General features: G+C 37.7%; 1 protein-coding gene across 3 annotated transcripts in view; it reads left to right on the forward strand.

Moving 5' to 3' along the window:
* erbb4b (erb-b2 receptor tyrosine kinase 4b) overlaps window positions 1-12260 on the forward strand; it is a 309821-nt gene that overhangs the window by 276365 nt on the left and 21196 nt on the right. For all 3 annotated transcript variants that reach the window (XM_006802355.3, XM_035912788.2, XM_035912787.2), the window contains exons 21-22: window positions 10009-10164; window positions 12057-12132. In XM_006802355.3, the coding sequence (XP_006802418.2) occupies window positions 10009-10164; window positions 12057-12132 (232 nt within the window). The remainder of the gene's footprint in view (window positions 1-10008; window positions 10165-12056; window positions 12133-12260) is intronic.

The raw sequence follows: 12260 nt of genomic DNA on the forward strand, positions 1-12260 counted from the left end.
CAAAACCAGAATGTCATATTGTTTATGTGGTTAGCACTCCAAAGTCATCTACAGCATTTATTGATTTGATAGAAAAATATAATTATGAAAGTGAAACCACAACCACCTCCCTTCATTTATCTCCTTGAGCAAATAACATTTGTTTGGAGGTTTTCTATGCCCTATAGATTCTGCAGCTTCTGATTTGAAAGGTCAAATGACCCTTGAGGATTTTATATGCACAGCCTTGACTTTAGAGTTCAGTGAACCAGTGCCTCTGCAAAGACAAAGACAGAGAAGTGAAGAGTGAGTTGCTGAAACAAGCTTTTCCCAAACCATCATTTAACATTTCATTCTGACCTCTCAGTATAAGATGATTCGGTTTTAAAAAAAAAGAAGGAAGGATGGATAAATTTCTGCTGAGTGTTTGCATTTCTTTGCCCTCACCATGCATAGACCTGATTTTTTTTCTGTGCCCTTTCGTTGTAGACCTAACCCTTCTCCCCAGCTTCCTTGAATTCCTATGACATCACCAGATCTTAGATGATGTTGATATAGACGTCGATGAAATGCCGCATCATTCTGAAAACCTCTGTGGCCTCCCTGTTGTTTCACGCTATATGTGCATATACTGCACATCTCCAAAGTCAAACTGAGCCATGTGGATAAACATAATTATTACATAATGAGTAATAATGTTTCACATTTTCCACCAACTTGCAGTCAGACTTTCATGAGTCAAGAGCTCTTTGAACAAAATCATTTCTTACTTTTTAGGCACAACTCAAAATGCATGTGTGCATTGTCATTCTTTAAAGGGATTAAACTCCATAATTGATTTGAGTAAGTGCAAAACTGTGACTTTCCCAGATATTGGACATTTCAAGGTACATTTCGCATAAACTTTCAGTACATAAAGCTGCATTAAATGTAATGTGTTACTTTATTTCCATCTCTGTGGCATTGTTCTTTACATTTCTCTTTCTGTCTGAGCTTTCTCTTTGTCCCTTCTTCTGTGGGTGGTGAGGTCAAAAGATAACCTTCATGCATTCATTCATAAGAGCCAGCTGGATGATGGGCTTCAAAAATATTAGCTTTCTCTCAAGCAAAGAGCCCTGGGTGCTTTACTCTCTTGTATTGTTTGTTTATTTCACTCAATTCAAGCTCCCACTTATGTGAACATTAAATCTACTTATTCACAACAAAATTAAAATTCTTGATATGTACAGCAAAGCTATAAAAAAAAATCTCTCTTCCCAGCTAAAATGCATGAGTCTTAAAAGGCAGGCTTAAACTGCCTAATAGACTTGAGATAAAATATGTGTTTGAGTAGATAAGTAATTGTTGGAGGAATGGTTGAAAAAGCTCAAAAAACCAAAAAAAGAGAAAGTTTAGGGATTCCCTTTGCATTCTTAATGATATTTTATTGTTGTTATTCTCTCTGGCTCTTATATTTTTCAGATTTTTTATACAACCAGTGACATGAAACTTGACCTTCTGCTTTTTCTCCATTCCATGAAAAAAATTGATATTTTAAGTTCCAGTAAAAATGATCAAGTTCATACCCTATTCTCCACTGATATGAGGTAAACCTTTGACTGAATTATACATTATCTATTTAGAAGCAGCTTATATTCATTGTGTGACGGTAGATAACTTACACCTACAGCTATGACTAAGTAAGGTCAGCCTCTGCTCATACAGAGTCAAGAGAGTAAATCCCACTTATCATGATGGCTGCTTGACAGCTCTTTAGCAACAGCATACATACCCCATACGTTACAACATATGGAATGAGACACTTCCCCTTTATCTCCACTGTGATTAGATAAAGCACAGTTTCATAGGTATGTATCATCTTAGCTTACTCGTGTTATTGAGTTATGATGTTATTGATTGTAAGATCAGAAGATTATCCATGCTGCCTGATCTTTAACAGTCACCCTCTTTGATGTAAGTATAGATAAAAAGGTGCATGCACATGTAATTACGAATTACATGCTATCAGAGATTCCATGCTCATACTGGCAAACTCATTCTGCTGAATCTTTTAGTGAACCCGATATCTGAAGCTCCCATAAACATCACAAATATTTAATATTTCCAATAAGATTTCTATATACTTCACGTGTTTCCTATAGTGGACTTTGAATTTTAAAGCTGGCATTCACAAATATCATCCGCATTGGTGGGTCTTGAATCTCAAATCAGTCAACTTCTTCTCATTCCCATTGTGTTAGACAGAAAAGACACTGGATATCAGACAATGATACAAGGTATTTTGTACTTTGATGTGCCCACTGCATCCAATGATAAGGACAAACTTTACATTACTGGGTTTATCAAGCAGGGCTTTGTCACTTTTTTAAAGCTGAACTGTGTTTTCAGCTTTTAATGGGTACCAAAGCCCTGCTTTCATTTTACTCAATGTTTGGCTAGATTAAGGCAAAAACTTTGGTTAGGATTAGGGATTAGGAAAAGATTCTGATTTGGTTCAAAATTTTAACAGACTGAGAAATAACACTAATGAGTTTCTAATGTTTAAACGTGTTGCCTGCCCAAGTCTCCAAATGTGACAAGTCAGGAGTAAGACTGCAAAAGGACACAGTGTGAGTATCTGTCAGATGCCTGTGGCTTTCACAAAATAGCAACAACAATTATGCTATTTATCCAGTGTACAATAGTTTTCCATATTGTAAGCACTACTCTGATTAAGTTGCATATTATCAGGGAATTTCCTATATTAGTCCAATTTTCCTGCAAATGTATTCAGCCCTGATTTGCTCTTTAAAACTCATTCAACTAATCTGAATTTCACCAGTTCTACTTTTTAAAAGAATTTAAAATAGTTCAAATTACACTTCATCCAGCAATTACCTGAGAATTAGTGGTTTTATACTATTAATTTACATTTCCTCCCAGGAAAAAAAACTATCCAAAATAGCCCCATAAATCAAATGATTAGTTGTAAATATTTATTGCTGGTTGTTGTAATTCATAACAACAAAACAGTTTTGCCAGTATTGCAATTGTTGGGGATTGTAAGGACTGAGTTTTATACTTGTACAAACGTATCTTTTATCATTTATTGTTAGTGTTCCATTTCTGCTTCTGCCAGAGCACAGGTCAGAAAATAGAAATGATAGGTCACTTGGTGAGTAAAACCCTTGACTTGACTTCAGCTGGCATTTATTGCTTCTCTAACCCCTTTTATTAATGCTGAACCTGACATAGTAGCAATAGCGAGACACAAGAGACTTAATTCTACAAAAAGATTCAGGCCAGCTCTTTGCTCTGAGGCATCCGTGAATGCTTTACGCACAATTGAGGATTGTCTAGGCGTACTAATGTGTGTATGTGTTATAATTCTACACACAACACATGCTGAAATGCAAGCCAAATGTTATCTCTTTTTAAAGGCACATCATTATTTGCATAAGAGTATGGAATACATCACTGTGAGATGCACTCAAAATGCAGGAAAAGTACTACTTTTCATATTTTTGGAATTGTTGTGGGTCAGAAGAAACTATGGAAAATTACTTCTGTCACAATATTCCGGTTTTTGTCTCTGAGATCACAGATAATTTGTCTAGAGCAGGGGTGTCAAACTCAAATACACAGTGGGCCAAAATTCAAAACTGGAACAAAGTCGCAGGCTAACATTAATATTTATTGAAAAAAAAAATCTTCCTCTAGATATAAGAATGAATCTTTTCTTATGGACTCAAACAAGTTTTGCTGAAAAACTGAATATGGAACAAGCAAAGCTTAATACTAAACAATATATATATTAGCTGTATAATACCAGTAGGCCAGCTCTAATAGTAATTTGGTATGGCTTCGCAGGCCAAATGTAATTAGGCTGCGGGCCAGAGTTTGACACCTATGGTCTAGAGAGTGAAGTAAACATGAAAGTACAAGCTATAGGCATTATGCATTCATCCCAGCACACAGTTCAAAACAAAAAGAACTTTTACCAGTGGGGGATAATTGTTTGTACGGTGACATAGTTTAAAAAAAATACATTGTCAGTATCACTTATTCTTCTCTTCAATACCTTTAATTCCCAACTTTTAGTGTTTTACTAGCTGATCTTTAATTAAAGAGATGATTGCATATTACTCAGATTCACTTGTACTTATGAGAGTGGTTTTGTGCAGGTGCACATTTGTGTTTTCACATAAAAGAGAACCCCCCTGGTCTAGGTTGTAGGTATGGTAGTGCATCTGCATTAAGGGTTCATCAGAGAGAATAAATGTATATGAACAAGGTTTCCTTTTGCAAAGTGCTAACTCATTCTGAGCACAGACAAATTGTTCATATTCAAGCTGCCCACTAATGTCATTTTCTAAATTCATTCCGACATGGGAGCTCAAAATGAAATGAAAGCCTACCGCTTTCATCATTATTGTGTTATCATTCCCCCCACCTTTCTCTCAGTTTCTCCTCCACATTGGTCCGATTTGTTTCACCTCATTCCTTAAACAGTGATTCACCTTCTCCCGAGCCCACTGGGGTCTTTTTATATCTAAACCATACATTAAACATGTACCGCATTAAGCAGATCTCTGTACTGATGTCACCGGTCTCCAATAAAACTGCACCATTATTCTCAATATGATAACACAAAACAGACAGTCACTAAACATCCTGTGCCCTCCAGAGATACTGGCATCCCTGTTAAAATGAGCAAAAGAGGCAGAATAATAAAAGAGAAAAATAGCACAGATGAGTCATGCTCTCTTGCTGCTCACTATTCAGTATTATAAAATTACTATCATTCATTGTAATCACACTTTTCTACAGGGTCTGATGTTATGCACTCAAAAGGAAATGCACAGTATTTTATAACAACACTGACATCACAGAAAATGTGCATTTCACTTTGATTGATATACCTGTTGGTAATATTTTCTATAGAATCTAAATTCCTGAGCTACTAACAAATACCAAGCACAATATACTACTCAAGCCTAACTGAAAACATGAGCGAGAGATACAGAACATAAGCCATACTTAACAAGATACAAATCAGGGGTAGGGGAACCAGTACATACTGATGAAAAGTGTACTAATGGAATAAGGCAGTCGACATGAATGGACAAGGACTGATCATATGGTATGCAATGCTGATGCGATGCTACTATGCCAGCTTATCCAGTGTGAGGGGTTATATGCATTGCATGGGGGACTTATGGATGACTAGAAAGGGAACATCCATACTGACCAAGAAGCACCTAGTAGCTCAGTGCAATGTTCCTTGAATTTACTTAAGAGTGAACTCTCTCGCAAAGAGGGAATTTTTGTGTATAGGTTTATGCTGGTGCTCCAACATTACCTCCCATTCCAAAAAAGAAGCTGCAGACGCTTCCAGGAATGAACAGCTGGGCCATGTCTAGGTTTTGTGGGTGATCAGAGATGATCCCTTGAATGCAAGATGTAACAAACTGTGGACTGAATTACACACTATCAAAGGCTAAGAGGGCACTGACTACTTCCTGCTGTGAGTCACACTGGCAGACTGGACCATTTCTCTTTGAAGGCTTGTGAGCAGGTGGCTTGGGTCCTCTCAGAGGCCTGGCAGTTTGGGGGATCTGCGCAGCATCTGATGACATCTGATTTTATTTGGAGTCTGCTGGAGCTAATGTTTGAGGTTTGGGGGATTACAACTCCTAATGCTGCTATTACCAGTGGTACCACTTTGGACTTTGTATCTTTCACTGTTTCTATATTTTCTCATGCTCCTTCTTCCTGATGTTGCTATCAACAACTACAAATCATAACTCTTCTACTCATTATCAGCATCCACTATATCAGGTTGGTTAGCCAGCATCTGCTTGTCTGTCTGGAACCTTATCCTTGTTGTTCTCAACAACCTTTAGTCTCCCATCGGGACTTGGGGACTTCTACTCTGTATGCGGCAAAGATGTTCCTGCACACTATCCCAGCCACATAGTTGTGCTTCTCACTGTATGCAGTCCCAACTTCCATCTTATATCCTGCTATCAGGCAACTAGGTTTCTTTCATTTCTAAAGAGGTTTAGTTGCTTTCTCTTTCAAGCTTTCACGGCTGTTCTTGGTCAAATGGGTATCCACTTAAACATATTAGCCTACAGAAACCAAAGGAAGCAGAAATAACACAGAGAATTAGCCAGAAAGGGAACAATGCAGTCCAAGGTAGAATTGATTTGTTGATGCTTCGTGACGGTATCGTCAATACTAGTTTGTGTCTTAAGTGCGGAGTTGTTTTAACTGAAAGATATTGTATTCCTATATTATTGTCCTCTCACACCTCACAAAAATGCTGTTACTGTATTTGTTTAATGAAATTAAAGTTCACCGTTCATGTAGGAAATTGTAACACTATGAATACAGCTTTAATTATGTGTCACCATGTGCAATCTATAAATTCTTCCTGAATCTTTATGAGCATAAATCCACAGTGAGAAACATCACTCCTACATAAGCACAGCATGAGAATAACCTCAGGCACACATACACATACACTCACTGAAGAAAGCGAACACACAAGAGGTTTATAGAGCCTCTGTTGGATGTTCAGTCTCATTAGAAGTGTTTCCTCATGAATAACATTATTCAGGATGAATCACTTGATTATAGATTTCTCTGTGTGTGCGCGTGTGGTGGCTATGTGGGTCGACAGCTTTCTCTGCATGCATCTGTCTGTGTCTCTGTGTGTGTGCGTGTGTGTGTGTATCTTGCCAGAATAAACAACAGTGGGAAGTGCCAGTCAGTGAAAAATGGGCACCACCTCTCCTCGCTCTCCTCCTATTGATTTAATCTCCAGCCCTTTGCCACTCGCTGCCAAATCTGTCTTCACAAAACACATCTAAGGACAATGCCTTCCACTTGGGTTTTGTTTGCAGGCCTCTCTGAAATAGGCCCAAATAACCATGGCAGGATATCAGAATATTTTCCGAGAGAGTAGTGATTTTCTTCACTGCCATGAGGATGGTTTAGCACCTGTATAGATTGTCTACCTGTAGTATCTACATATGTCCTTTTCACCTTCACTTCTATAAATGAGATCTTCTCTGCAGCTTTTTTTAACAAACATTCTTCCCATCAGAAAGTTTAATAAGGATGGTTGAGTTAGTGTAGATTACAGTGATGCTATTTTATTATATGTAACTAACCTGTTTAATGTGAGAGTTACATGGTATGAATGTGTTTTGTTGTTGTTTTGTTATACTTATATTTCCTAAAATTCTGATGGGGGCATTCAAAGACTGTTCCGCTTCTAGGTATTCTAGAGATTTTTCTCCCTGGCTTGCTTTACCATGTAAAATCTCAGTGTGCAAGGTTTAGGGCATAGGTCTTATCCCTACTGATTGGAAAGCACCTCTCGTCTGGAGGTGCGATCATAACAGAGTCTGTCTGAACCCTGTGGATTTTCTCTGGTGGCAAGCTTACCTGAAATACAGCTTCCACTACTGGCAGCAGCCTGGCTGTCTCATCCAGGTTTGCTGCAATTACAAAACCTCTGGCAGTGAGTTGTTCTCATCATGTCCACATGGGAGGCCAGTAAATGAGAGCAACCGAGTAGAAAAAGAAAAAAAAGTTTGTTCCTTACGCACGTCTGCAGCCACTTCCCACTCTGCGCACACACCATCACCTCCCCCTCTCAATCTCATCGTGCTGGCAAATTAAAATTCACGGGTTGCCAAACCATCCATTCTCTCTCCGCTGCTTAATTGTCTCGAAAATTGAGGAGATTACTGGGTGCGATTTATGTACAAATAAGAATCTGTCAGAAACCTGGCAGTGTATACATTGACATACACACAGACTCGATGAGCCATGGGCAATGACCAGCTTGGCCTTTGTCCATTTTCAATTCTACCCCTTCTGCAGCATTTTGGGCAAGGTATGCTTGCAAAAGTTGGCACAACACTGTGGGAAAAGAATAGACACTCTCATAGACACTGAAAATCACACATTGGCATGTTTGAAATTTAATAACCATCCCCTTAGTGTATATCAGCGTTTCTGCTTTTAACGTAAATTCTGCCTTTGGGCATATGGTACATCATAACATATCAGCTCATGGATCCTCATTGTTACTCTATTTTATTTTTTTTTAGCTCTGGCACAGAGTGGAATCAAACATCATTAGATTGCTCATGTAAATAGCAAAAACCTGCACATTAGTCATGCCGTATGTTTTACAAAAAAAAAGTTTAAATACAAGTACATTGCTCGAGTTGTATAGTTTCCATTAGTCACAGTCTCAGCGATTGGGCACATTAATCTCCTAACATATTCCCAAACTGGCAGCACTGGCTATAAGAGCAGAGCTTGAATTTGCCTTTCAAGTGCTTGTTGAGCTTAGAGCCAGTGGTAAAAGTCATTAACGCCAACGTTCATAAATAAGCACTCGTTTGTACAATCTGACCATGCAAATCTGAGAGATATTGATTCATTCTGATATAATAGCCAAAACAAAAGAATGCACTCTGTTGTACTGTAATAGTATGTTTATGTATGATATGTTTGATTACTTCATTGAGGTGCTACCTACAAATTTCTGTTAACAGTTATGAATCTCAATCACAGCAATTTATGTGATTTTTATTTTATTTTTTTTTACTGGCACAAATCATTATACTTTTCATACTTTTATATCACCATGCACCTACATCTGCCCTTAATTTTAAGGGCAGATGTAGGTGCATGGTGATATAGTCCCACATATGCAGCTATTGAATTTGTGCCTGTACTGCGCTGCTGGCAGTGAATAGCTGGATGGACGTGTAATAGAATTATCTGCTCATGAGAATGATTTATTATGTCAGCGTCTTATGAAAGCAATATTATGTCATATTCATGTCTACAGGTGCATATGGGTTTGTATGTAAATGTGCAGGTATGCTAAAAGCACCTGTTCTCTCCTGAGATTAAACCAAACGAGGCAGTGTGATCATAGCCTTAAAACTGTATGAATGTTATCTCACCTCTTAGACTGGTGTAGCTCAACCTCACCTATCCCCATCCCTCTACTCTCCTCCTGCTCCTATTTCTCGTTTCATTCCAGCCCATTCCAGCTAAATCCAATTTGTTATGGTTTCAAATAAGGCCTCGTTTTCTCTGTCTTCTCACCACTTCAAACAAAGTGGCTTACATTATTGCTTGTCCAATTTGAAATAGTTTTCCCCTATTTTTCCTGTCTCTTCAAGTCCACTCTAGCAGTGATGCACAATAGGCAGTGTAGGCTCAAGATATGTGCAGCACAAGGTGTAGAAAGTGAAAAGCCTTTACACAGCTTTATGGAGATATTATATTGTAGCTTTAGGACATGGCTGGCATTTTGCTTCACGCTGAGGTTGCCTTTCTGCTTTTGTAATGATGCAAATTCTGATATCCTCTTTACCGGTGCACATGTTTGTGCACACGTGCCTCTGTACACACGGTAATGATGTTTTTTGTTTTCTTGTATTTGTTTTTTTGTTTTGTTTTTATTAAGCACACAAAAAAATGGGTAAAACATCCCAGTGACATTAAAATTGGGATTTTAAATATTAACCTTGACAAGTAAAACTGCAACATTAAAATGTTTGTTTTGGGTTTGTTTTGTTGTGTTTTTTTCTAAAGCATATCAGTTGTAAAGACAGAGCACAGGGTTGGTTTCCTAATTGTTAAGTAAATATACAGATGGAAGTGTTTTACTTCAACATTCTTGCTCCTATGAGTCCTGTTTTAATTGAAAACATGCTTATGGATACTGCCTTTGATTGCATTGCCAAGCATTTGGCAGTTACGGGAGCTTTTCTACAGTCTAGTTGTTGATTGATGGGAATTATACATCTAAAAATATCAAAGTGGTTTTAATGATGCTGATATAAATAATTAGAAAAATTCTAACGTTGACTTGATAGTGATAATGATGACAACATATGGTGATGTTAACTTGCATGCATTTAATTTATAGACAGCAGTGTCATGTATGTTGCATGCAAATGAACTTGGAGGTAAATATTGTCTTTATGTGCATCTGTTGTGTTGCAGGGAATGATGTATCTAGAGGAGCGTAGGCTCGTCCACAGGGATTTGGCAGCCCGAAATGTCCTGGTCAAATCTCCCAACCACATCAAGATTACTGACTTTGGGCTGGCTCGCCTGTTGGATGTCAATGAAAAAGAATATAATGCTGATGGAGGAAAGGTAAATCGTGACATCTCCTTTAGAAACAGTGTCAAATAATGAAATTTGGTTAATTTTGGGGGTTAAATAGACATTTAATTTCCTTCTGAGAATCTGAGTTGATGATCACTGCCACACTTAGAAAAATTAAGCCATGGAAAGCAAGCATTAAACAATGCTTGGGAAGGCTGGGAAGCCTTCTTTTGTTCTAGAGAGAACAATGAGTTTTTAAATCGTAGAAGACTGTTTCACAAGCAAAACAAGCCATCAATGCCACAGCTGAACATGTTCACCTTGGAAGTGCAGTGTATTATAGCTTCAAAAAACATAAATGAATAACTATGTTTTCATAGCTGAATGGGCTGAAGTTATCAGAGCTTGTGATTGTGAATAAGATCTATCTAACATTAGCAACATTTGAATGTATGAAGTTGAAGACTTGTGTTGTTTATATGGGCTATTTTCTTTCCCTTTGGTCTGAAGTCTCCACTGTTTGTTTGTTCCTCTCCTTTGCTCTTTGTTTCACATTTTCCTTGTGTCTTTTGTGCTCTTTATCTGTTCCCCTATATGTGTCACACACAGAGCAGAGTAAAGCAGGCACACTCTCAGCAGAGGAGAGGAGAGGCAGGTGAAGTGAAGATAATGTTACTTGAGATGGTGACAGCTAGGAAGGAGAGTCATTTTAAAAGGGATGAGAAACTTTGCTTTGTTTTGGGGGTTTTTAAGCTCAAATAGCTACTATGTAGTGAGTTTTTGAGGTGCTGATTGCCCGATTGTGTTATCTTCAAAAAGACCCAGATCAGGCATTTAAGCTAAACTAATCTGCTGCTGGCTTTTGCTCTGTATAGACTGACTAAAGTCTCTTCTGACTGTCAGGAAAGTGAACGAGAATAATGCAAAAGCTTTCATTTAAAAATCTCAATTCCATTTGCATTTGAACCAGACATTTAACATATGCCAAAAATGTTTTAATATTAAGTCTGCTTTATAATTCTTTCCTTAACATTTACATGAAAAACGCAGTTTGAATGTTGGAGTGTGTAGAGGCTGCAGTAACCATCGTGTTAGTGCTTTTTGTTACTTTTGCAATTGGTTGAACTTGTAATAAGGGCCCATCTACCTCAGTTATTTGTTGAATAAAGTGTTGGTTTAGGAAATACAATATTAATAAATAACCATTTTGAACCTTTTGGCTGACATTTTATAAAAGACAGCAATACACATTAACATTAATGAGGGTTTCATATTGTACAAGAAGAACTTAGCCCATCACAAAGGACAGTTTCACTGGAGTGAAATGCTATTCTGCTCTACTGGACCGTGTTATTTACCTTTGGGGATTTCAAAACCCTGTAAACATAGTAAACAAATATATCCTTGAGGCTGTACTTACACGGAGTTCTGACCTCTTCTAATCTTTGTTTATCCTTTGCCGCTTTTGTATTTTGTTTTCAAAACCTCTTTACTCAAGAAAGTCTTTTTCATCCCTGTCTCTTCCTCTCTTTCCAGTGTCTCCAACACGGTTTATATCAGTGACGATCACTGTAGTATTTCCCCCTCAGCTGAGTGAAAGACAAATTCTGATCTTCCATACCCCCTCCTCTCAGTTTCCATCACTGTAATAAATAGAATTTCATATCTAATTATAGTGTTAAGCTGCATATCAGATTGGCATGTTTTTGTCTCACCTTATTCCAGCAGTGCTGGAGCTTGTATATGTGTGTGTCCTCTTTTTCCCTAAAACTTTGTTTTCACTTACACTTCTGCTCGCCAGTGTCGTTGATGTATCTTTGCCAAAATGGTCATTTATACACTGTCAACACCCAACTAGCTGATATTTAGTATGAAAACACTTGGAAAATTAGAGTTTTCCTTAAGTATAAGGGTACTAACATCTCCGCTTTTATTAACAGATGCCCATTAAATGGATGGCCCTTGAGTGTATTCATTACAGGAAGTTTACTCATCAGAGTGACGTTTGGAGTTATGGTAAGTGTCCTTTGAATATAACAATGACAGTTTTCTATATAATTTTATTGATAACAAAGGCACTGGTTGACCTTCATCCAATAAAATATAAATAGAAAAGCTGAAATTAAAAAAAATGGCCACAATTT

This window comes from Neolamprologus brichardi, chromosome 16 (genome assembly GCF_056152115.1).
Source record: "Neolamprologus brichardi isolate AB-2024 chromosome 16, ASM5615211v1, whole genome shotgun sequence".
In the NCBI taxonomy this organism is placed as follows: Eukaryota; Metazoa; Chordata; class Actinopteri; order Cichliformes; family Cichlidae; genus Neolamprologus; species Neolamprologus brichardi.